The 25,449-nt window shown below is 48.2% G+C and overlaps 1 protein-coding gene and 1 pseudogene across 2 annotated transcripts in view; one reads left to right on the top strand and one right to left on the bottom strand.

The window, feature by feature from the left end:
• Nucleotides 1–16,107, top strand: part of LOC144121731 (uncharacterized) — a 53,142-nt gene extending 37,035 nt beyond the window's left edge. Inside the window, exons 2-4 of one of the 2 annotated variants that reach the window (XM_077655097.1) lie at nucleotides 5,154–5,333; nucleotides 7,762–8,066; nucleotides 10,786–16,107. In XM_077655097.1, coding sequence (XP_077511223.1) covers nucleotides 5,154–5,333; nucleotides 7,762–8,066; nucleotides 10,786–13,597 — 3,297 coding nt within the window. In that variant the 3' untranslated portion in view covers nucleotides 13,598–16,107. Of the gene's footprint in view, nucleotides 1–5,153; nucleotides 5,622–7,761; nucleotides 8,067–10,785 lie in introns of both variants that reach the window. The other variant, XM_077655096.1, reaches the window with a different exon arrangement.
• A 5,070-nt stretch (nucleotides 16,108–21,177) lies between these two features.
• LOC144122225 (U2 spliceosomal RNA) lies at nucleotides 21,178–21,320 on the bottom strand (annotated as a pseudogene).
• Nucleotides 21,321–25,449: the final 4,129 nt, after the last annotated feature.

Raw genomic sequence — 25,449 nt, forward strand, 5'->3', positions numbered from 1 at the left:
TTTACTATAAATGGATATTTGTGACAGTCGTTAGCAACAGTGGCGTAACTTCTTATATTTTTCAAAGCTTGGTTCTCATCGGCAGTGCAATTCCAGAATTTCTGGTTCTTTGGGTGCGGTAAAACGAAAACATGGAAAGTGTGTTGCCAGGCATTTCCCCAGGAATTGAAATCGAGGAGGAGGGGGGGGGGGGGAAGCGGCAGTCATTATTATTTTTTTACTTGTGCCGTTGATGTTTGATGTAAAACCAGCTACGTTTATGACTTCAACACTCATCACGAAGATGACAAAATTGCCCATAATGTGTAAAACAAAAATCGCTCCGAATTAAGAGTGTGCCTAAAGAAAAACAAGGGCGTTTTGTATATACGAAATCACTGCGGCAGGTCGTAGAACGCACGCAGCGACATCCACAAGCACACGTTATACGACGGCGTGCGTGTAAGGCAATGCTTTCTGGTGCACACCGGCCAAAGCGACCGGTGGGCGCGGCGTCTGCTGCCGCTGTGAAAAAGAAGCCAGAAAGGCGGTAAGCAGCTTTCGACACACGGTGCACGTTGAGGCATTCATCATCGCCCTCCTGGCTGCGTGGTAGGCAGCAGCAGGCGACGGGTTGCCGCGTTTATTCCGCCGGGCGCCACAGAAAAGAGCGCATGACGAGCGCCCAGTAGGGTGTGCTTGTGGGTGTGACCGTGTACACTGTTCGGCGAGGCAGGTTAGGTTTATCATCCCCGGAGAGCCAGAATTCAAGGTAACAGAATTCTTGGTGCTGCAGTGGCCACTAATACTGCATCTCTGAAAATCTAAGCATGGTGACGCCATTGTTATATGCCAGCTACAGATATTCATTAATGAGATGCCTTGCTGTAGCATGTTAAAAAGATAACTAGCATGTAACCTTAATTAGCTTACTAGTTAACTCGTCTTGCATGTTTCCCGACGTCTGCCACCACTGATATTACTATATCGAGGAACCGCTTTAAACGTGGATTAAGTCTCTTTTTTTTTAAACGCTACTAACAGTCCTCGCTGAATCAGAGGTAATGTGTATATTCCAGTCCAAATTGTACAAGTCGGCAAAGAGGGCTAATGGGATTATCTGCATTTTCTTGCGATAGCGTTAGGGTTGCCGTCGCATGAAAGCCCTGCCGATGTTTAAGGCAAAATCTGCTGATTGGTTGAGAGAGGTCGTCACAACCTGCCTTGTTAGGGCACACTGACTAATCGGAGAGGTCAAGTGGCACTGTGTCGTCATCACAACCTGCCCTGTTAGGCCATGCTGATTGGTCGAGAGAGACCACGAGCATAAAGAAGCACGCTTCCGTTTGGGCCGCTGTTGCACACTAGAACCCTTTGACTTGATGCTACACCGAGTGGCTGTCCGCGGGGTTTGTATTATGGCGCAAGATGGTTTGAGGTATTACACCCGAAATGGCGAAAACAGGTCGAGATGACTTGTTCATAATACGCTGGAGGGGACATGCGACCGAGAAACGGCAGCGAGGACGACAGCAAGAGTCTGCGCGCCTTGCCGTCCGCACGGCGTGAGATGACAGCAGTCGTTCTCATGCGGAAATTTTCATGAAGTTTTTGTTTTCCACCCGTACGCACTACACAATACAAGGGGAACTCTTTATTTGCGTTTAGACCATTACTGCCGATATCTTGTAGTACTTAGGCCAATAGTACCTGCGGAATGAAAGCGCTATTTGCGCGAGTTAGCTGCAAAAACACACGATACACCCGGAATTAAAACTGTGCCTGTTCTCTGGCGCAACGAACACGGGAGCTTCCTCAATCTTGTTTGACCGGGCCGACTGCCTGCGCTTTTGATCTCGTCGCAGTCAGGCGCTGTCAGAGGAGGTCAAGGAGGTGAGGGCTTGCGCTTACCGGGCTCTGCTGGAACGATGTCAGGAGTCTAAATCAAGCTCCTGGAGTTCCCTTATTTTTGAGCTTTTATGCATCCTGATAGACAGCCATCACGCCAAGAGCGGAAAGGTGATGCCCACTGTCTGCGCGCTTTCACTCAACGACTCTATCCCGGGACAGTTCCGGAAGAGAGCCGCCTGTCGGGAGAAGGGAGCGAAGTGCGGAAATGCGGCGCCACTGCACAATGCACGTTTATTTACTTTCTGGTCCCTCTCTGGCATTGCACGGGAAAATCAGTTGGAGGAAAACTGTTCTTTTTCCTTCCGTTTGATTTCAGGGCCTGTTTGTATTTCATTACCTGCTCAATTTCTCGAAAATATATTTATTTTTGGGCGGCCACGTACAGACACTACAAAAACGAATACGCCTATTAGGTAGTAAAAAAATTGTCAGTGGCTTAGCTTGGCTGTGCCAATATATACGTAGTGATAGCTAAGGCATCGCTTGGTTAGCCTTGGTTGATCTTGATTGCAAGTCCAGGTTAGTCTGGTTGTCTGGCTAGTTGTTGCCACGTGGTTCGTCACGCGGTTCGTCACGCGGTTGGTCACGTGGTTGGTCACGTGGTGCGGTGCGACCACGGCGGTAATGTGAGCTCCGCGAAACTGCGAGTTCGTGGCCAATGTAGCTTTCGCTACAAAAGGAAGTGAGCTCTTCTCTATACAGCTAAAGAATACAACGGCGCGGAAAACAAGGACGAAAATACACAATAGACAAGGCGGGCGCCATAAAGTCTTGCTGAAACATATCTCCTCTAGCGCACTGGTGTGACGCCCTAGCCCCGAAGAAGATTTAGATAAATAAATATACGGAATACTTACTCTTGGCAACGGAGGGCATATTTGCACTGCAGAGCATATATTAACTTGATGCAGCTAGCAATGAGAGAGTCTTTTAAACGCGGCACCCATGGCCTTGAGGGTTAGCAAATAGTAGAAATAGAAACCTCGGTTAAAATCATCGCAACTTCTAGAACTTCTCATGCTTTGGAAAGCGAATCTTTCTCCTTTGCCAACTGTAAGTAGTTCGTATTTTTAGTTTTGGAAATCTAATCCAGGGCTTGGGCAGTATGCGCTGCGTCTACAAGAAAGTGCGGTATTGCACAGATTACTTCCTTTTTACACCTATAAAGGCTAGTTCGTGTTTAGAGTACAGTTCCGGCATAATAATAATAATAATAATAATAATAATAATAATAATAATAATAATAATAATAATAATAATAATAATAATAATAATATAAAGCTCGCCAATAGAACAAAGCGTACACAGGGAGTGCGTGCCAAGTAAACACATCTTGAACGACTCTTGATACAACTGGGTATGCCAACAAGTACTGAATACTTTCGAGCGCCGTTCTAGTTGTCATCCGCTTACATTCACTTCCTCGTTCCACCAAATTCTCTGACCATTTACGAGTTGTTTCTAATCAATTTTGAGCGAGGCTTATGCCGCATGCGCACAGGAGGATAGAGCTTTTGTCTTAGACTACCGAGCGACCCAGTGGTTCTATAGGCGAGCGGTCCTGTTTCCAACTCGCAGGTTATATCCGCGGTGTATTTATGGACGCGTTAGCGTAAACTATCCGTCCTGTTTGGGCAACGTTTAACCGAGATTGTGATCGTTTCTGCAAGGAAAGGGAAGGGTGGGTGGCTTATTTAATGCTTCGGTGCTCAAGTTTAACAAAGCAAGATTAAAAATTAAAAACCAAACAATGGCTGTGCAGTTATAGATTCCGAATTGTGTCGATAACCCAACAATAACACAGGAAAGTTTTTACAGCATTATCTGTTCGAGCGCCTAGCGGCGGACAAACGGCATAACGCGAAGTAACGCGTGAAGCCCGGTTGGCTGGGTTTGGCGCGCCTGTTTTGTGCTCTGCGGCTGAGTGGGGAACTTAGCGCATGAAGCAGGACAGTAGACAGCGTAACGCCTTGCAGGAAGGAGCAGAAAACGAGGCCAAAGACGTGGCCATGTAGTGAGCCGGAAAGAGCCACGCACAAAAAAATAGCAAAAGAGCCACGCATGGGGCTTATCGCAGCACAGCGTTAATGGACATGGAGAAAAAATAAGCTATCTCAACGCCAAAGCAAAAGCTGTGTTGGCTGCCGCATAAAAGAAATGGGCTGCTATAAACCTGTTGTGAAAAAAGTCAGGACGGCAAGCAATAGTGTAGCGCATTGGTACTGTTGATTTTGCACCATCAGAAGCGTGGATGCATAACAAAACGGCACTTAGTTTTTTTTTTTTTCAGTCCAAGGCATATAGGAAAATTTATTGGATACAAGCGGTTCGATCAACCACTTGAAAGAAATCAGCGGCAGAAGCACGTTGTTGTACAATGCGGGAAATTTCGATCCCCTCGTTAAGGTTCACTATTTCGTGAGCACGAGCTGGTCGAAAAAATTTACCAAAGTTTCCCTGGGTACTACCGAACTCCTACTTTGGCATATCTGCAGTTATGTCCAAAAAATAGGCATTAACGCAGTTGAAAGATAAGACGTAACTATAAAGTAATTTGACACGAGTCATGATGGCATGGATTAATAGTTAACAGTGAATGATGTCAGTGTTAATTTATAACGATCATCTATGGAGGTGGTCGCAATGCCTTCCTTATTAGCAATCAGTCTAGCTACATCCCGAGACGACATGATATTCAGTCTTTGGTTTTTCCTGAGCTATCTTAGGCGTTTCAAGGGGGCGATAACTTACTTTGCCATTCGAACCAGTGAATTTTCATTCTATCAAAAATAAGCTTATAGGTTCGAACTTGTAAGGAAGCGTGGCTGAACCTATCCTTGCATTCTCCCAGATTCATGCCTCTTATTTAAATATGGGCTCGTTAAACCCTGTGCTTTGCTTCACTTCAGTGCAAAAATGACAGCATGAAAAAAGCATAAGCGTGTACAAGTGCCTGAAACCAAGCACTGATTTTCATATAATATGGTGGGGTAGGCCAAATGAAGCAAATAATGACGGTTGTGAGGATTTGGTGCAAAGACCGAGATGGCTAGCATGTTTAAAGGATCAGAGATCCCTGTACCCTATCTTTTTGGTCCAGAAGAGCTGAGCACCAGACCGGGGGGAAACGTGTACTCATTAAAAAACTGGTGGGTACCCACCGTAAAGAAGAGACTGACCCCGAACTACGTGCAAGCATTGAGTATGGAATTTTGTGCACCAGTGTATGGGCTCGTGTGACCTGTCCATTCAACATGGTGCAGGTGCTGTGCTGTTGGCTGGTGGCGGGAACCAGCGGCCAGCGGTACCAGCAGCAGCAGCGACAAGAACCGGTGGCACCAGCTGGAAAGGCGCAGCAGCAGCAGCCGCCCTACTACCGGGACGCCCTGCCCAAGTCTGCGCCCGCCATCCCACGCTACTACCCTCCGGCGCCCGTGCACTACGTTAGCATCGGCGAGCGACTCGACGGCGAGTACCGGTTCGGCTACGACTCTGGAAATGGGCCGGCGGGACAGAGCTACCGCCAGGAGTTCCGGCTGCCCGACGGCAGCATCCGGGGCTCCTACGGCTATGTGGACTCGCGGGGCCATATGCGCAAGGTGCACTACAGCGCGGGCCAGAGGGGCTTCGTCATCCTCAAGGACGAACGCATCCTGGACAAGGAGCCCCCCAAGGAGGGGCTCCTCATGACGACCGACTCCCTCCACGCGACCACGCCCCTTCCGCCTAAGGTCCAGAGCCCTGCTTGTTGCGACTCGGTTGCGCGGACAGTGGCGATGCACGTGATTCAGCTTAGAGCTTGCAGTTCTCTCTGGGAACATTTGGGAGCAAAGTCCTGTAGTGCTGCTTGAAAAGCTTTAGAGCTAGACGTGTAAACAGAGCGAACGCGTATCGCCGGCTTAAGGAGGCATTGCAAATCGTATAGTCACTTTGTATATCTAAGGAAATGCAAACTGCAAATGCAAACGGATACAGTTGCTTCCGTAGGGCGAAGGTACAGATTTTAGGTATTATTATGACTGAGTGCTGCTATGTACACAAATAGGAGTTTTTGTGGTGTCAGATATATTGATCATGCAGCATCTGACAAGAAGTCGTGACCACAGGTATATAAAAAAAAATCTTTAGGAAATAAACCGAGCATCGCATTCTCAAGCTTCATTTCATCTCGAAGTGCTCATCATACATATTAACATATTAGACACATGTGGGATCATGGGGCATCGAACAAAAATATTGGGGCTTGCTTCCCGAGATTCAAACCCGATAATTGTTCTGCTCGAGTTAATCAGGGCTCAAGTACTCCGATTCAGAAACCGCACTTTAGTGATTCAATTGGTTGAATTCATAGGCTGCGGCCTGCCATAAAAATAAAAAGTTTGCGTTATCCGGCCATATAAAAGATTCTGCTTCCGTCACGTCGAGGTAGAACGCTAGCGGTAAGAAGCGCATTTTTTCAAAGTTCGAACTTTCTTAAAGTTACGTTCCCTCCTTGCAGGCACGAAATCAGCGCAACACTTATTTCCATTTTGTATCTCAAAAGCTCTGTACTTTCATTTTGTTTGTAAGATCGCAACTGCGGAGTACCCCGGACTTGCGGCCTGTTATTAACCACAACGCAGTTCTAAAAGCCTTGTGTCGTAGGTATGTCTTTTTCTCTAAAGCGGACATATGGGTTCTATTATACAGAATAAGAAAAAAAGTAATAAAAAACTCCCTTTACCTTCTCTCGCTCCATTGGGCAATAAAATGACAACGTAGGTTCCGTGCTTCCCTCCTCCCACCGAGATTGACTTCTCTCGCTGCCTTATTTCGTCACTACAAACCTGAATCACTTCATTTCGTCAGTTATTTTTCTCTCACTTCGAAGCACTGTCACAGCAATTTTTCATTCGTTAGACAATAGGCGATTTGTTCTTCGCGGAATGGCGACGTCATTGAGTTTGTACTTGTCACAGATTTCTACCTCTGCGATGGAGCAATCATCGGAAGACAGGGGCAAATGAAGATGTTTTAGAATTCGAAGAGCTTAGATCTATAGAATGTGTAAAATTTAGAGGAAAGCATGCGAAGTCTTCGTGCTAAAATTTCAGATCGGGGCGCTATCGCCGAATAACTCCGCGACGACGTTCAGGCTTCTCCGCAGAGCACAGTTATGGGCATGGGGAGCAGTGTGGCGTAAAATTCGGCGGCGCTGCATTTACATCCAAAAAAGGTTTGCTTAAAAGAAAATAGAAAACCTACACCGCCGAAGATAAGGACCACGAAGCGTTTTTTTTTTGGGGGGGGGGGGGGGAGGGGGGGGCGGTATAGTTCAACGCTTAGGAGCATGTGGGCGAAGGCAGCGGAAATCTCAAATTTCTGCAACAATGACGTCAGTGCCGAGCTTCTTCGTACTGCTTAAACGTAGCGAGGAGAAGCCTGAACATTGTCGCGGCTTTAATCAGTGATTGAGTCATAATTTTAAATGCTAGCGCAAAAGTACTCGGAATGCTTTTGGTAGAAGATTCGTATATTTAAATCCTTGAATCTCGTTGAATCCTGTACAAAAAAAATTTTCAACTTTTCATAAAAAAAGCGAGGAGAATTTGGCAACTACGTCCCTTAAGCACAGGGTGCTGTATTACTCCAGTAACCAATCAGAACAGCAAACGAAATTAACGCTTTAATATTTGCACCCTAAAACAAGTGAGTGGCTTCAAAAATCAAGACGACCATCGGATTGCTGCGGTAGAGCACTGTGAGCTGGTCATGAGTGTGGAACTGGTTCACTGCAAATTTAAGTTGTGTGTGACAATAGCTGTCAATCTAAAAACCCACTAGAGGTCCTTGTCGTCATAAATGACTCCACTTTCATCTTGCGCCGTGCAGGTCGATGACGTGCCCGCGCAAGAACTACTTCCCAGGGCCCCGCAGTTCCAGGAGGAGAGCCGCCAGGTGGAGACGCAGCAGTCGCCCCAAGCCGCCGACGTGGCCCCGGTGCCGCTTCCCTCCAAGTCGGCGCAGGAGATCCAGGCCGAGTACTACCGCAGCCAGCTGTACGCCGCGCCCACCGTGAACAGGCAGCAGTACGCCGAGCCCGACGCCGCTGCGGCCACGCCGCTGCCCTCCGAGGAATCGCCGCAGCAGCCGCTGCCCAAGCCTAAGCTCTCCAGGCCTCGGCCGCACAGGAGGAGGTACGGAGAGTATCGACATCGCCAGGTGTACGCACAGCCTCCCGTCGTAAACAGGATGCTGCTTTCCTACAACATCGGCACTGGATACTATTAAGGGGTTCCTCAGGAAAGCACCCTGCTCCGAGACCGCAAATTGTTCTCGACTTTCGCTAGTGGTGATAAAGTCCACGCAGTTGGGAGAGCGGCCGGGTGGCTTTATCGCTGCTATTTCTCGACACTTCATGGCATCAGCTATTTGCAGGAACACTTACACCAAAGCAATGATATGTCGATTATACCGAAAATATTACAGCATCCACTTTCTTCTCACTGCGCACGTGATATAACCGTGATGTAACTTGGAACCATATAGTTCGGCTGAGCTCACTGCCTTTCCAATCTGCTCTATCCATGTCCAGTCTTATCAACTGCGTGTAGATATTTTTTTCTATGGCACCACATAATTGTTGTTTATAAACTTCTGTGAACTTGCGCCCCGTTTTTAATTAAAACGATAACATCGACTGCCATAACCTATGTCATAAACGGCTGCAAGCGACTCTGAACGCCACACTTGAGCTTTCTTTCTTGTTTTGTTGTGGTGTTCAGTTTTAATAATCAAATACGTTCGCAAAAATTTATGTATCAAGTATACCAGGAAGTTAGATTTTTTTAATTACGTTATTTTAACCTGTCCTGCTATTATAACTAATGGAAACATGACTTAAGTAAGCAGAACAAAAAGCACTAAACGCCGAGGATGCTTCAATAAAGGTCGCACAGACCCTTGCGTCCTGTAACATGTAACTAATGATATTTATAAATATTAACTTAAACGCGCAGCGAAGCCCTGTGACAGCTATTGTACAGAAAGTCGATGATCCCTTATGGCACAACGAAACGTCCTAAACATATGCTCATATTTTATTCCCACTTTGTTAGCATCTTGCTTCATTCATCATCACATTTCCTACCAGTAACTACACATACCGACAACGTGCATCTAATTGCAAAACATTTCGTCAGCACCATTACAACTCTGGCAACAGACTATAAAATGACAAAATAAACTGAGTTGAAGTTCTACATGTATTTTACAACAATGTCTCCTCTGGTCTTTAATTTGGCCTAGCGAGGTAAGGATAAGGCATGGATGCACGAAAGCATGTGAAATGTAAGCATGTATGCATGAAAAATCAACTATATAATTGTATCCGCCAAATACTCTAAAGGATAGGGATGCAAAATTAAGCAAGCAAGTAGAACGTAGGGGGAGCGCAGCACAAATGGCTCGGTATTTCTGTCGACACCGGTGGAAATAATATGCATCTAAGACTCTCAGGTTGGAAACAAAGGATAATTTTCAAAAGATGGTTGTAGAGCCCGAAGCCAAAAAATTTACCTTCTGCGTATCAAGCACGGCTGTTGCTCGAGACTTACGGATAGTTAATGCCAGGCTCAGCATACAATGCTACGTCTATTTTGGTCTTGTATACCGGTGACAATGTGAAGCGCAAACTTAATACTTTATGTTTTGCTTGGCAGTGCTGCCGGGTTGCTCTGTCCAAGATTGTTCCGTTCTAAATAGAGAGCAGTGTATATAATCCCCAAGAAACGATGAAAATGGTCTGATTAGCGACATTCTTGGTCTTGAATATATATTTAAAGAACTGTTGTCGACCCTCTATTTCCTGAAAATACATTGATGTACTTGCTATTGGACCACGCAACGTGCACGATAAATTTAACTTCGGGGACTTTGCATTCATGATGTTCATTCCGGAACCCTGAAACCAAATGCGGCGCTTTGCAGTTCGGAGAGGAATGATAAACAAAACACGTGTCACTTTTATATACTCCATCGTATTCGATTATGAACGTACGTTCTTAAGCAACCTGTTCTGCCCTGTGTATAGAGGTTCGCACGTAGAACATGCTAAGTCGCTAAGAAGCCTGAAGCTATTCCACCAACGGCATAAATTGCTTTGCGGCCTACCCTTTCGCACAGAGTTAGGCAAATTCTGGTCGATAAACCCGAGTAATATTTGCCTGCTTTATTCGAGGCACGTGAAGATTTTCCGTGAAAGCAGCCGCGAAGATCATGTTGAGCATATAAAATGGTGGGCTGGCAGCATTATTGGCATTTTCACGTCTTTTCGAATTAGAAAGTTACCAGGAGGAAAAATATATTGCTCAGTGTTTACGTTCTGTTGCGTAACTGTTCCGTTGCGTAACTGGCTAAACTCAGCGAAATCTGCCGTTGCGCAGATGCCTGTCTTTTGCGAATGGCTATAGCTGCAGAGAAGTTTAACGTCTACTTACTTTGTACCAGCTAGGCTACTACAGCGATCACTACTGGCGCACAGTCACATGAGGAAAAGCGACTGGTCCCGTGACCGAAGGTCGACGGTCTACGCTCTGAATCCGCTGCGGACGGCTCCATATAAAAGCTCTCGCTCCAAGGGAACCTACTCTGACCGATATTAGGAGGGAGTGGCAGGAGCGCGTAGAACACAAGTGACATTGTGATGTCAGTCACTTTCTGTCTGCAGAGAGAATTGACTCTTATGGCTAGTGATGAATGGCACTACATATATACCAAATGATCTGAGATTCGTGGATTTTCATAAAGTATTTGTTATAGTGTGCTTGCGGCCGGCGAGTTGAGTTTGTGGAGTTGCCTTAACTTCGCGGCTGTTTAATAACTAGAAATTTTGCGATTTTTTTCATCACATTCCAGGAAGCGCCCGAAGAAGACCACCACCACCACGACTACAACAGAAGCCCCAGTCGAGGAAGCAAAGAGTGAGGAAGTTTCTGGACCAGCGGAACCAGCTGCATCTGCAGCGCCTCCACAACCCGAGCCTTCGCCTACGCCCCAACGTAGCCTTCCTTTCTTGAGACCTCGCAAGCTTGAGCGTCCGCCCTTGGCTCATCTTCCCCCGGCAGGGCAACGCCAAACTTCCGTTCAGGGACCTCCACCACTTCAGCCACCACCGCTCGATGAAGGACCACCGCTGGCTCAGTTCCCGATCCCTGACGTGCAGCCACGACCACCGTCACTGCAGCGTCCACCAGGCCAGCAACAAGCACAGCTTCAAGTACAGAGAGCACTACAAGGTCACGGGGCTCCTCAAGTTATACAGAGACAGCACACATCACAGCGCAGACCACCAGCAGCTGCCGCACCGCCACCAGTTCAACAACGCCAACCACAGCCAGCGAGGGACATCGAAGTACACAGGGCACCTCAACGCGTCTTCGGCTCTGGGCAGCGTCATTCCCAACCTGCGCGCGTCCCCGAAGTTGACCGATCCACCCCGGCACCAGCTGAGCCAGAAGACGAGCCCTACGTGCCACCGCGAACGCTGATTGACTCGACTCACGGCATTCCCGGAGGATCTAGCTTTGGATTTGGCCAGAGGCTTAGTGCGAGACGCAACTCGCAGACAATCGTTGCCCAGCCGGACCAAAGCCGTGACCCTGGCGTGCAGGCAGAGCAACGGCCTACGCCTGCTCCTCGCCAGAGGAGCCGCTATCAGACTACCAGGAGATCTCGCCGTCCTACGCTTTCCATCGAGTCCGAGTTTGCTGACCCCATAAATTTTCCAGTGACTAGGGCACCACATCGTTTTTCAAGCGGTCTGTCCTCAAAGAGGAGGCGCGTCAAGGTCTCTAAACCTGCACAACTCGCCCAGGTCGCCCCTGAAGAGGAAGTCACGACGCCCGCACCCACAACGACTACGACGCCTGAGCCCCCACCAACGACCACTACGAGTGTAGCGACACCGCTGACGTTGCCGGCTGTCACAGTTTCTTCTACGCCCAGCTTGGTAACGCCTTTGTTCCCTTCCGCCGAGCAGTCATTCTACAGAACGCATGGCCTCCCACCAAGCCCATACAATGCTTATGGTGTTGGCGTCACTGCACCACAGCCAGCATTCACTCAACCATCACCTTTCACTCCTTCAGTTGCCGAACAGGTAACTCCCCCAGTAACACCGGCGCCTCGAGAAACGCCCTCCCCTGTAGTTGAGCAGTCTGTTCCTCCACCACAGAGGCCTCTAGACCGACCAGATCCAGTTGTGCCGCTGCAGAGACCTCCTTTCAGGCAGCTGGAGCAATTTCCACTGCCTCCCCAACGTCAAGTATCTGTACTCGGACAGTCCCCTTCGCTGCTCCCAGGCCAGGCCCCACCAGGCCTTAATTCACCATACCCTCAAAGGCCTGTCTATCAGCTTCCCGGATTCACTCCTGGACAGCGGCTTCCCATCCCGCAACACTACATTCCTTCCGCTGGAACCCCATTCATTCCACGGAACAATACATTCCTGGCGCAAGGCGTCCCAGTACCAGGCCAAGGAAGGACAGTGCCACCTGATACGGTAGATTCGCCTCCTGTAAGAAACAGAACATCTGAAGCCATTCCTCTTCCAGTTCAACGCTTTGTTGACGTCCCACCACAAGGTGGGTTTGGACAACAAGGGCCAACATTCGCGAACCCATTCTCCTCAGTGCAGCCAGCTCACGTATTCGGACCTCCAGGCCCGAATGCTCCGCCTTTCCGCGGATTTCCTGACCAGTATCCCGGTGCTCAGTTCCGTGGTCTATCACCCCCAGGGGTAGTCGATTCGCAATTCCAGCGCCAGAATCCACTCTCACTTCCCAGTCAGGGGGGACCGTCTCAGACAACGCCCAGTCAACAGCAGAACACTTTCGTCACAGAAGCCACACCATTCACTCAAGTGAGTGATTTGGGAACGACGCCTCTTTCTCTTAGCACGCCTTCAACTCCAGCAGAAGGCCAGTTTGTTGATGATGCTGGAACAACCGTGCAGCTTCCCACGCCCGCTCCCCCTTCGGCGTCTTCTCTTTCGACGCTGGATGACGAACGAACAACGACGGCTCCATTCGAATTCCAGACGCCGCGACCTGCCATCGTCCAGTATCAGAGTCCTGCGAGACCTGGTGCGCAGTTCGCGACATCGCCTGCTTTACCACAGTACCAGACGACTCCAAGACCGGCGTCGCAGTTCCAGCAGTCTCTCGAGCCGCAGCAACGCCCGACAGTAGCGCCTCCTCAGTCGCAGCCGTCAGGGCCGGCATCGCCACCTTCAGGCCAGAGTCACTTCAGGCTCGGTACACCGCAGCAGCACCAGCAGCAGCAGCAGCAGAACGCGATCGGTGCCCAGCCACAGTTCAATAGCATTGCAGGCGTTCAGCAGGGCTACGACCCTTACCAACAGTATGGAGGTGGCTACCAGCTTGGGAACACCCTGTTCAATCCTGCTCAGCAGACGTCACAGGACCTAAGTGGAGGCTACCAACTTCCAGATTCAGGTCCATTCCAGGCCCAGTTTGGAGGTCCTTATCAGCCTCAGTACAGCACTATCGATGGTTATCCGCAGTACCAGACAACCTCGGGCTTGGGAGACATCAGAGGTAGCGGATCGAATCAGCAAGGAACTGTACAGGGCTACAGAACCACGGCCCCTCCTATTTACGACAGAACATTGCTTTCATATGACATAGGGGTACCTCTGAGATCATAGTCGTCAGGCTATTTCATTTTCTGAAAAGTTTCTGTTTTACAAACCTACTTATCCAGGTGTAAACTGCAGGCATTTAGCATTTCAGCTTAGCGAGTGTTAAGGTTGGCTGGCAAGAGCTTTCTTAAACACTGAACTTGTTGAGAAGCCAGAAGTATCGTTTCGCTGTACAGTAACGGGTATGCGCGCTTAAAAACATCGGCTCGCGCGCAGTTAGAGTTTTTCCTATGACACTCAAAAGCGCGATACTTCTACAACAGAGTAACGATCGAACCATCTTATGGTCGCCTTGCGTAAAGCTTGAAAGTGTCAGTTTTGGGAAACTGTTCAAAGGAGCTTTGGCACTGTGGAATTTAGCAGTGACGGTTACAGTCACCTTGCCTGTTTCCGAGTGCAATAAACTTTCTCCAGCCTCTTTCAGGCTTTGCATGTGCAAATATAATTACGTGATGCTGTACAAACCTTCCTGCCACATATTTTCTGCGCGAGATGGTACACACCCCGGGTCCGAATGACACCAGCAGAGCTTCATAAAACGATTAGAGGAGCAGCCCGCGGTGTAAATAGAGCACCAATATGTTCTAACAAAGCTTATGAGCCTTCTTTTGATTACAAATTTCTAGAGGTGTCAAGCTGCAAAGGTGCCCAGTTTACTGGCCTGCTAGGGCGGTATTCATATCATATGGAATAGGTTAATTCCAAAACGGGAATTGCCTGCAATGTTCGTTTCCGCACGGCTTTCGCCCGCTGATTATTACAGACAGCTAATACACCTGCAATGAGTCAGGGATTTCATATGTCTGCAGCAATAATTCCCACATCGCTAACAGGCTGCAGTGCATAATGGGCTAAAGTAGACATTGTGAGGCAACCGACTGCCATTCTTGGTAGCCTGCTTGTATAGTAATTATCAGTACCGATGATGGCTATCCGGTCTAGACCTTTCATTAAAAATATGACTGTATTTTCTTTCTTTTGTAACATTTTTTTTCTCCGACTGTAGTCCCTGGATAAGCATTCAAATACAAGATCCTAGTTTTGTCTTTCCATCTATGGTCTCCTTGGTAATGTCTTTTGCTTGTGACCTTACCTTAACTCAGCCAGCATTTCTTTCTTTTGGTCGTGTATTTTGCTCAATGCTCTCCTTCGCCGCCGCTCGCTGGGATACAAACCAGATTTCAATAAGCGGCACAGGTGTTTCATATCTAGCAGAAAAACAAAAGATGTTTCATGTCAGTACTCTTATGAGTGTTCGCTACAAGTTTGTTCATACTTGCGGTGTCGCTTATGGAGCGGACGAGAGGAATGTCAGCAGATGTTTTCGCAGTGCGCTGGCGGCCCAATGCAAAGAAACTACCATCTTTGCTACGTTTTAAATCAGGCCCCTCAATTTTCTTCAAAGAAATCTGTTCTTTCATGCAATCTTGCATGTGTAGCTGAGAAGAAACGAGGACTTGGAAGATAAGGCAGCAAAGTATGGGCGTTATCGTCGGCGTATACTTTATCTATGTCTTAGCGCTATGAAGGTTTGTTTACTCCAGACAGTTTGGCTTTGCTCTGCAAGCACGACGCTGACAGTTCATTTTCTTCCTCCCACTTTCAGTATTTTCAAATGTCTGTGTTTTCTCCCATCTGTGCTTTACGTTAGGGTGTGTCTGCTTTTTTTTTTGCATGTTGCTCTGCCTCATTTGCTCGCAATATAGCGACGCTTCCGGAGTACGTGAGTGACGTTGTCCGGGAATGACTGAGTCGTATTTGTGATTTGTTTCTGTGAAAAGGTAAAGCCTTGTTCGAACAAACTTTAAAGTAAGCTCTTGATAGCTGCCCACGACAAATAATTCTGCGCCTATCCAAACGACCGGCTCTTCGACTTAACTACGTTTAATACCACGCACACTTTACAGGGTTTCTTACACGAAAATCTCGGCGCATCTGAGGGAGTTTAAACATTGTTAACAGGTAGTTCACTGCTCATGGTCTAATGATGAGTGAATGCGCAGTTGAGCTTGTGTCGCTGCTTGTAGTTTCTTAATTATGGCGATAGCTTTTGCAGGGCACACCATATGACAGGGGATGCGTTTTGCAAGCGAAGGTATCAGCCACAGTAAGCGTAGTAAACAAGTAAACAGAAAACTGTTTTCAACTCTTCGCACCGGAAACACATCCAAGGTTGTTATTGAAGGCGTAAGCGCACGGTACAGGGTTCCCAAAGTGAGGCGTTTACGCTTTCATTTCAGCTGTCGTGGGCACTGCGGAGAAGCGAAGGACCTCTTCGATGATTTTTGTGCTGATAATGATGTGCCTTAGCTCATATATAACATCCTGTTTACTCATGTAACCTTAAGTTTATTGCAGTATATTTCGCTTAGAGAAAATGTGTATATATGTCACTCTAGGCGTTCTGCGCAAAGCAAATCAAGGATATAAAATATATGAGGCTTTGTGACTATGCTGTGTTTGTTACGACAAGGTTTTACTTTATTGTTGAAATAAAAAAATGATTTGTTATCTTTCGTGTGCCCAATCTTTTTGCATGTTGGTGCTTAGTTCAAGACTACAGTCTACTCCACAACACCTGGTAGCTATTGACGCTGGGTACCTGAGTGTCGCTGAACAGTCTACTTTTCCATGAATGTTTGGAGGTCTAGCTTCGAAGAAATGAAAAGTTACAATAGACAGATAAATTTAATAAAATGAAGGCAAAGACAGATTGATATTGTCACGAGGTGGTGACGGGAACTCCGCCGGGGTCACGTAGCACCGACTGGGGTCCGGTCTTGAGGAAGGCACAGAGCAGCTCGTAAGAGAATGCTTTAATAGGCTGGCTTACGCCCACTAAGAACAGCTCTGAAAACTCAGCGGCGGCGATAGCAGCGAACGTGCTCGGCGGTCGTCGACTAACAGAATGCCCGCCGCTCTTAGCCGTGCTCGATTTTAGAGGCGGCAAGGAAAGTTCCAGAACACAGTAGGCACACTTGCGCGAGGCTAGGAAAAATCGAGATAGCTCTGGTCGCGTCTCGCGTCCCAGAAAATTGATAATGCGGCGTGCCTGCCGCGATAAGAAGATCCCCCAAGCGAAGCAGCGCCGGGGGTTGACTGAGCCAAAAGTTCGCCCCGCGAGCGAGAGCAGCAGGTTCCAGACAAAAAGCAAGCTTCGCGGCATTACTCCCCCCTTAAAGAAGCATCGACCCGATGCTTAAAAACAGGGATAACGGACATAAAGATACAGAGCATACAAAATAAATACTCATAATGTAAGCACAAAGAGTCATTAGCGCGAATAGTAAGGCTTCAGACGGGCGACGTGGACAACTTCTGAGCGTGTGCGGCGTCTCTGGGATGCTGTAACTCCGTCAGGGACGAGTTCATAGTCCAGATTACCCAGTCTGCGAAGAATCCTGTACGTGCCGAAATAGAGGCGCAGAAGTTTTTCACTCAGTCCGCGGCGGCGAATCGGCGTCCAAACCCAAACTCTATCGCCTGGCAATATCTAGCCTGCTGCTCTGTACTGTGAAAGGGGGGGGGGGGGTGGGAGAGAAGAAAGAGGGTCGTGATGGGTGATGATGTGATGAGAAGAGAGGTGACAGTATGTGCATGCACATCTGATGGCATCACAACCACGAGTCAAGGCCCGTGCCACTCAAAAAACGCGAAAACTTCCACATTGCCGGGGCTGCTTGCCCAGTCTGCGGCCAAACGCCTAGCAGTAAGTCCTCAGAGAGTGGCCTGCTGTCCAAACGCTTCAAAGAAATAGCCGATGTTAGTCTTTAGCTAGGATATACCGGACAAACCACTAACACATGCTCCACAGTCTCGACCATGACACAAGTGGAACAGTGCGGTGTGTGCGCTCGTCCACTTAAGTGTAAGTACTTTCCCGAGAAAGCGACGTCTAAACGAAGTCTATGTATCAAGCATGCATGAGGCCGTGGAATTCCGTGCGGTAACCAGAATTTCATACCCGGATCTAGTCTTTTCAGGCGGATGTGCCGAGTGTCTGGCTGGGTTCAGTATCTCACCGTCCCACTCTTCATAAAGTTCGAGAGAAGACAAGTAGTGTCCGGTCTACAGCAAGGCACAACTGTACGAAGGCCAGTGCTGAGAGCACTCTATGCTTCAGCATCGGCCTTTTCATTTCCATCAAGCCCGCAGTGTCCAGAAACCCATTGAAATATAATTCTGAAGGCGAGGCCGCAAACTATGCTAGGTTTCAAAGTTTGGCAAATTCTGTTGCCAAAGTTGTGTCCGTAGTTTTCGCGGTTAACCTAGTCAGAAAATATACGGACAGGGAAATCGAATGGAGTAGGTTTGACAACAGTGCAAAAATATTGTGTAGTATCTAAGTGATTAAAAAAAACACTCTCTCGCGTGGTCAAAAGTACACGCAAGGACGAAATGCTTTGCAGTAATGGCATTGCACACTCAATACAGAGATTTAATCTGGTTGCAAGACAAGGTCTCGTCTCGGCCATACACAACCGTCAGTCCCCAACGTCACTCGGGCCGCTGTGTGCAACGTCCACATGGAGGAAGAAAAAAAATGTTTCCTTCCATGAACGTCAAGGACCACTACCTGCCGCGACTCTTACTCTTCTCAAAGGGTTCCGCGCCGTGCCGAGGGATGGCGCCATGGCTAACCACGAGACTGGCGGCCTCAGTGCCCGTGCCTAAGCTTGAGACAACGTTGCCTCGAGACGAGTTTCCCGCGGGCACGTGGACATTGTAACAAGCACGGCGCTCTAGCTTTGCTTATATGTCAGGGGGGTTGGGCGTGCGCCGCCCGCTGCAGGACAGAGCGTAGACTCCTTCACGCCGCGCACTGAACTATGCTCAATCTCAGTAGTGTCTTGCAGGACTATCAAGACTGAGATTAGAGCAGAGGCGATGTTCTGACGCAACGGAATATAACACCGGTATAACATGGGCATATGGTTCAGCGCGCTGCAAGTTTCTCACGCTCCAAACGTCATTTAAAATCGACACTTAACGTGCGCTCGCACTACATACGGTATTTTCAAAGTTTACCGTTAACGACTTGCGTACGTTAATAGCGGTTCTAACAAGGTGGATCGCTTCGAAGAAGGGACCCTAACTTCGGAGGGAATTCGTCGTTGTCATACCCAGCAACTCTGGACAAAAGCACCTTTCAGCGGGAAACATTTTATGAACACAATTTTTTCATGTACTCTAAGCTTTCGCTATAACAATCAGTGTATCCGCTGACCTCCCCACGGCTGGCTTGCATATTTTTGCTATTAGCGTTGTTGCTATCGTCAAAAACGTTCCCCACTGGTTTTCTATGGCAGTCTTAACTTCTTGATGCGGGCGATAGAAAATCTTTAAAAGAAAAATTTTGCCACCCATCAGAAGATTGGTCATTTCTTTCAATATTCCCTTAGACGTGCCTTAAATTATTCCAATATTCAAGATTTCTGTCTAAGAATGCTGGACATGCTGGAATTTTCAGTAGGTTCACTGGAAATAAATGCGACGCCGGGCTTTCGTTTTGGCTGATTACACTATACCAAAATCCATGAGCGATAAATTTTCTTAAATTTTTATTTCGAGTGAGATTCAGTCCCTCATAGACCTACAAAAGAATGTCGGTTTGCTTACAGATATCGATTCAGTTTTAAAATCGAGATGGCGCTACCAGGCTGAAGTTATCGTGGAGTCTCAGTTTGCATACGCTGAATTATAAGTTCGGGTGTGACAAAGAGCGCAAACGTGACGAAAAATGTTTGCGTTTAGCGTGCGTAAGCATGAATACTTTTACAGCATCTTTCTACACTCTTTTCCAACCGTAGATACCTGCATAAGCCGCGAGCAGACGACAAGGGGAAGACGATGACAGGAGGAACACGTTTAATGCACTCTCCTGATTGGCTGAGGAGGTCTCTAACTACCATAATGCTGCAAAACACTTATGAGGTGGGGTGCAGCAAGACGCTGTTGATGACGCATGGGGCGCTCCGGTGGCAGCGCAGCACGTAGGCACCAAGGGGTGAAAGAAAGTTTCGCCAAAGTTGGTTTCGGTTCGCCTCCATATTCTCCCTCCATTCTGCCTCCAAAGTCACCCCCGGCGCGTCGACAACGGAAGTTAAAAGCATATCATGCTTAAAATGCAACAGGACTCATCATGCCTATATATGTATGTACGCGCGGTTCCGCTTCCTGCCGGGTTCTGCAGCTCAAGCCCTAATGAGGTTTTGGCAGGCCGGATGTTTCTATAATTTCTTTATATTTGGTGCAAAAAACTATTAATATTATTATTATTATTATTATTATTATTATTATTATCATCATTGCCAACAGTACTGGATGTTAATGCCGGCGCCTCAAATGATGGCTCGCGTTTCGCCACAGCTGCGGCCTCAGTATATGCGAACCAAAGCGTTCGAACCTGGGCCGTCTTTTTCATTGCTAAGTGCACCAGCTCAGAGATCGTACGACAGAGGGGTATATTAGTACACTGAGATAGTACGATAGAAGTGCTGGCTTGGTGGCTTGGTGGCGCGTCAAGAATGTTATGCCCAAAGTTAAGAGAATCCGGCAGTGGTTCGAGCTATGAACTAGTCATATCGACGCCGCAGAATTTAGCGACACGTGAGTGATTTGAATACACGATAACGGTGATCCATCAATGGCTGTGAGGTATGCTCTTGCACAAGTGCGCAAACAAATAAATGTACAATAATAAATTCGAATGAAATCTAGAGTTAGCGCAGAAAATGCAACGCTGACCACTTCAAAACCTTCGCCAAGATGTCTCGAAGCTAATGGGCAAGGGCAAAACCTTTTGTGACACTTGAGCTTCAGGAACCGGTTTATATGAGCCAATCGATCCGGAGTTCCCGGGTTCGAACCCGACCGCGGCGGCTGCGTTTTTATGCAGGCAAAACGCTAAGGCGCTCGTGTGCTGTGCGATGTCAGTGCACGTTAAAGATCCCCAGATGGTCGAAATTATTCCGGAGCCCTCCACTACGGCACCTCTCTTTTCATTTCTTCTTTCACTCCCTCCCTTATTCCTTCCCTTACGGCGCGGTTCAGGTGTCCAACGATATATGAGACAGATACTGCGCCATTTTCCTTTCCACAAAAACCAATCATTATTATTATTATGAGCCAACACTTAATGAAACGTGCCAGTTATAAGATGAGGACAATTGGTGAGTCTCTGATCCAGTACCTTATATAAAACTCATTGAGTCATGCACGGCCAGCAGCTGTCGAAAGACTCGAGCCTTCAACTGCAAACTGTCGTGAGTGTTTTCATTGTATAGCGTGCAGCCGCAACCATAACTTAACTGCCCAGGCATCGGCGCTGATGATGATTTTAACATAACATAAATGTGGTTCAAAGCTCGATTAGTGACTTCAAGAATGAGTGCAAAATTTCCAGTTTGGTTAGCCTTCCAACACGGTCTTTTTTCTTCGGTGGTAGATAGATAGTTGCCAGGAAGAAAAAAAAGGAAAGTGCACAGGCCTGCTAACTGGCTCAAGACGAGCCACAATCGCTACCACGTGCAGATAGCAGGAGAGTTGAAAGATCGGATAGAAAGACAGGATAGTAAAGACGCGCTAAAGACAAGGCCGATCCCGGAGGTAGTGCAATACCGGGCCAACCGGTGGCGGGAGTGAAGCATCCTTCAAACTCTCCGCCACATTTTCAAAAATAAGTCCGATTGGACCCGCAACAGATACTCTACGGGGTCCGGACATTTATGTGTCCAGATCCAGGGTTTTCCACTGCCTTTGCGAATGTCCTTCCCCACAGGCAGTACATCAATCCCCAGTCCCAATCATTCTTCCTGGGAGGCTGCTTTGCGGACCGCTCAGGCCGCCGGCCAGAAATGGCTGGTGGATCGGGCTTTATGTGAAGCACAAGCCTGTGGCCTCCTGGAGCAGTAGGGGACCACCCTTGAACATTTTTTTTCGTCTTATAAAAGTTGTTTTCATCCTTCCACGCGTGTCCATACAGAAGTGCAGGGGGGCAGCTCGGTCTATCATCTGGCGGGCTTTTCTCCTATACTTCAAGGAAGAAGAAGGGCCTGGCCGTTTCTTCGCAGAGTCGACCACAGGACCACCCCACTTCGAAGAAGTGGAGACCGGCCCTCCTCCCCCTCCCCCACCTCCACCCCTATGAAGCCCCTCATTTCTGCCGCAAGGCTAGGCCTATTTTATGCAGAAATAAAGACGTATAAAAAAATTTGCCGCCTCATTTCCAGGGTGCCCGCGTGAGCTGGAACCCAGATGAGCTCGATAGGACAGGAGGTGGGAGGAGGAGTGCTTAAGGATGCTGAGCGCAGAGAAGGACCTTCAAGCATTTGCAAAGTACTGGACTGAGGTCTTTCTTGGAGTCGCTGAATATGAAACGGGCCAAGGTGGCAGCAATGGCGAGGGAAATATCGGCTTCCTCGGCGGCCGTAGAGGCGAGAGCAGGGATAGCGGCGACGGAGAGAGGCGAAAGTGTATGGGAGACGGCGGCGTATACCATATGTCATCGTTGCCACCTGAGTGCTTACCGCTCACGCAAAGAAACAAAATAATAATAATTGGTTTTGGGGGGAAAGGAAATAGCGGAGTATCTGTCTCATATATCGTTGGACACCCGAATCGCGCCATAAGGAAAGGGATAAAGGAGGGAAAGAAAGAAGAAAGGATGAGAGAGGTGCCATAGTGGAGGGCTCCGGAATAATCTCGACCACCTCAGGAACTTTAACGTGCACTTACATTGCACAGCACACGGGCGGCTTTGCGTTTCGCCTCCATAGGAACGCGGCCACCGTGGTAGGGTTCGAACCTGGCTATATCAGTAACCGAGCGCCCTAACCACTGAGCCGCAGCGGCAGATACAAAGAAACGAGTGCTTAATGGTTTGCTTAGGGACAATACGCGTTGTTTACGTAAAGCATGAGACAGAACGTATGCTTTCCTGCAGGGCAATAATCCAAACATAACACGGCGTATAACACATTTCATTCGTAGTATAGGGTGCTCTTTTTGATTAACTATTTCGTGCAACCCCTTAAGTAAAGATGTATAGACCAGTCCGCTAAAGTTATCCTCTTGTGTAAAGGGAGCTAAACAAGCTAAAGTGGCTGGTTATCTGTGACTTGTTCGGTTGCTGGATAGGATAGCATGTTGTCGTGCAGTTCAATAAGCAGGGGCGAGTGTCAGTCGTCTTTTTGTATTTTCACGTACTCGGCAACTTATATTTTCTCTTGTCGCATATGACAGAGAGTTTGAAATGGAAGTGTAAGCTAAAGAAGTTTGGAGAACACGACGATGATGGCGGTCAGCATGTGTGTATTAACCCAAGAATAAATAAGTATTCGGGAAGGTGGGAAGAGATGATTGGTGGAGACGAGAAGATGAAGACTACGATGACAAGGATGACGTGTACCAACGCCAAGGTTACAAAAGCGCAAGGGATAGCGTGGCACAAGGGCGAAGAACAGAGAAGCGGAGGTTCCGGCGGGTCAGCAACACCTCGTATGGGAGAGAGCAACGCTGGCTACTGCTGCGGTGATCTCGAGTTCATCTCGAGTTCTACGGCGTCGCACCGTGGACTTCCTGCTGTTCCTGAGCCCGTTCCGGGAAGCCAACGGATCACGCAACCGCCTGCTACTGCCAGGGGTGCCTAAAGCGCTGTTTCCACCCATCCGGGGGGTGCCCACAACGCCGATGTCGACAGCATCACCTCTACGGGCACTTGGACCGGAAGCTTGTACGACGCTGCCAGCGATGCAGGCCTGAGTACTTCGAACGCCACCTCGACGCTGGCACCTGGACCCATGCAACGCCTCATCATCAAACCGTGAGCAGGAACGCCGAACGCTAGTATACTGGGTGTTCCCAGGTAGTGTGTATGGTAGTCTTTGTGTTTTGTGTAAGGTTAGTTTTGTGTACTAGTGTTTGTGTCAAGTAGGGTGCACTAAATGTGTGTCTGTGTGAGTACACCTGTCGCCTAGTCCATTTTCTCAGCCCGAGTGTTCTTCGGGGATCCGTGACAGAGTGAACTGGCGAGCCTGTGCCATGGTTCATTATTATTAATATTAATAATAATAATAATAATAATTGGTTTTTGGGGAAAGGAAGTGGCGCATTATCTGTCTTACATATCGTTAAACACCTGAACCGCGCCGTAAGAGAAAGGATAAAGGAGGGAGTGAAAGAAGAAAGGAAGAAAGGTGCCGTAGTGGAGGGCTACGGAATAATTTCGACCACCTGGGGATCTTTAACGTGCACTGACATTGCACAGTACACGGGCGCCTTAGCGTTTTGCCTCTGTAATAACGCGGACGCCGCGGTCGGGTTCGAACCCTGGAAATTCCGGATCAGTAGCCAGGATTTATTTCCTTGTTTCTTTTAAAGCGAAAGCTTTATTGGCCGCCAACGCTATTTCGCCGTGGCGGTGCTCCGAGGAGGCACATGACGTCACAATGCGCGCCTCGCCGAGGAGCCGGACTGGTCTGGCCGGGCCGGCGGCGGCTGGCGCACCCGGAGCGAAATAGAGACGTGCTCCAAGTCACCGCCAGTGCGGTCAGAGTGCTCCAAAGCCGCGGAATGCCTCGGCGGTCGGGCGCAGTTGGAGTATAGAGGGTCAACACTTTCGCCGACGTGACGTCGCCGTGCAGCGCGCGCGTTAACATGCAGTATAAACGCGCCTTAACAGAGCCTGCGCTTAACCGCTAACGAGCGTATTCGGTGGCGGTATCTATGGGAGCCGCTGAAGCCCCCGCACACTCACTGAATAAAAATTAGAGGACACTTAAGCTTCCTTTGAGAGCAGGACGTGACAGAGTGTTGTAGAATTGCCAAGGAATCCACGGAACGCCATCGTCCTTCGGTGCTACCGCTTGCCCGGACAATTTAAGGAAACATATCTTGGTGGACACCCGAACCGCGCCGTAAGGCAAGTAAGGGGAAAAATGTTTAAAGGAAAGGACGCCTGTCTCACTATCTCGGTGGACACCCGAACAGGGCCGTAAGATAAGGAAACTGAAATGAAAGTTGGCTTTAAGGAAAGGAAATGACGCCTGCCTCCCAATTCTCGCTGGACACCCGGACCGCGCCGTAAAGGAAGGAAAATCTCTTCCCTTCAGGTGTCCACCCAGGGTTCAGAGTACTGGTGTTAACCGAGATGCGCCATTTTTCGCTGAAGGCTAAAGACAGTGGCTTTTCTGCGACCCGAGCTGCGGTAACGTTAATAAATAGAAACCTGTGCCGAGGCTCGGAATCGAACCTGTGTCTTTGGCGTTTGTGGCGAAGACGCTACCACTCTGCCACGACGGCTCAAGCGTTAACCATGAATAAAGACGCATCTAGTGAATCCACTCTTCCGATGCAGACGTCTCCGCGCTTTCGCTGCGTATATCCTAGCCTAACAGAGCTAGGCCATCAGAAATTTTTTGTTTTGTCTCGGATCTTTCCGATCTCTGGGCAGTAGAAAGCATGAATTTGGCAAAAACGTTAGAACTGGCGCTCAAGCTAGTATTAAGCAAGGAAGAGGCGATGCGGCTCTACACTTTAAATATTTTCACACATAGAGTCCTGCCACGGACCGGTTTTAAGCGTGAAACGCGCTGCTCGGCGGCATAAACTTCGTTTTGAGCACCACGTGACTAAACATAAGCGTTTTTTTCATCCATACAAGCGTGACGTGCGTTCAGGAAACCCCCACTCGCTTTCTTTTACGCGTGATGCAAGATTCCATGCGTGAGGACCGGAAAACTCACGCTAAGAAAAAATCCGTGCGGCCGATCTCCCTTCTCCTCATCACGTATATATATATATATATATATATATATATATATATATATATATATATATATATATATATATATATATAT

Source organism: Amblyomma americanum, chromosome 2, assembly GCF_052857255.1.
Source record: "Amblyomma americanum isolate KBUSLIRL-KWMA chromosome 2, ASM5285725v1, whole genome shotgun sequence".
In the NCBI taxonomy this organism is placed as follows: domain Eukaryota; kingdom Metazoa; phylum Arthropoda; class Arachnida; order Ixodida; family Ixodidae; genus Amblyomma; species Amblyomma americanum.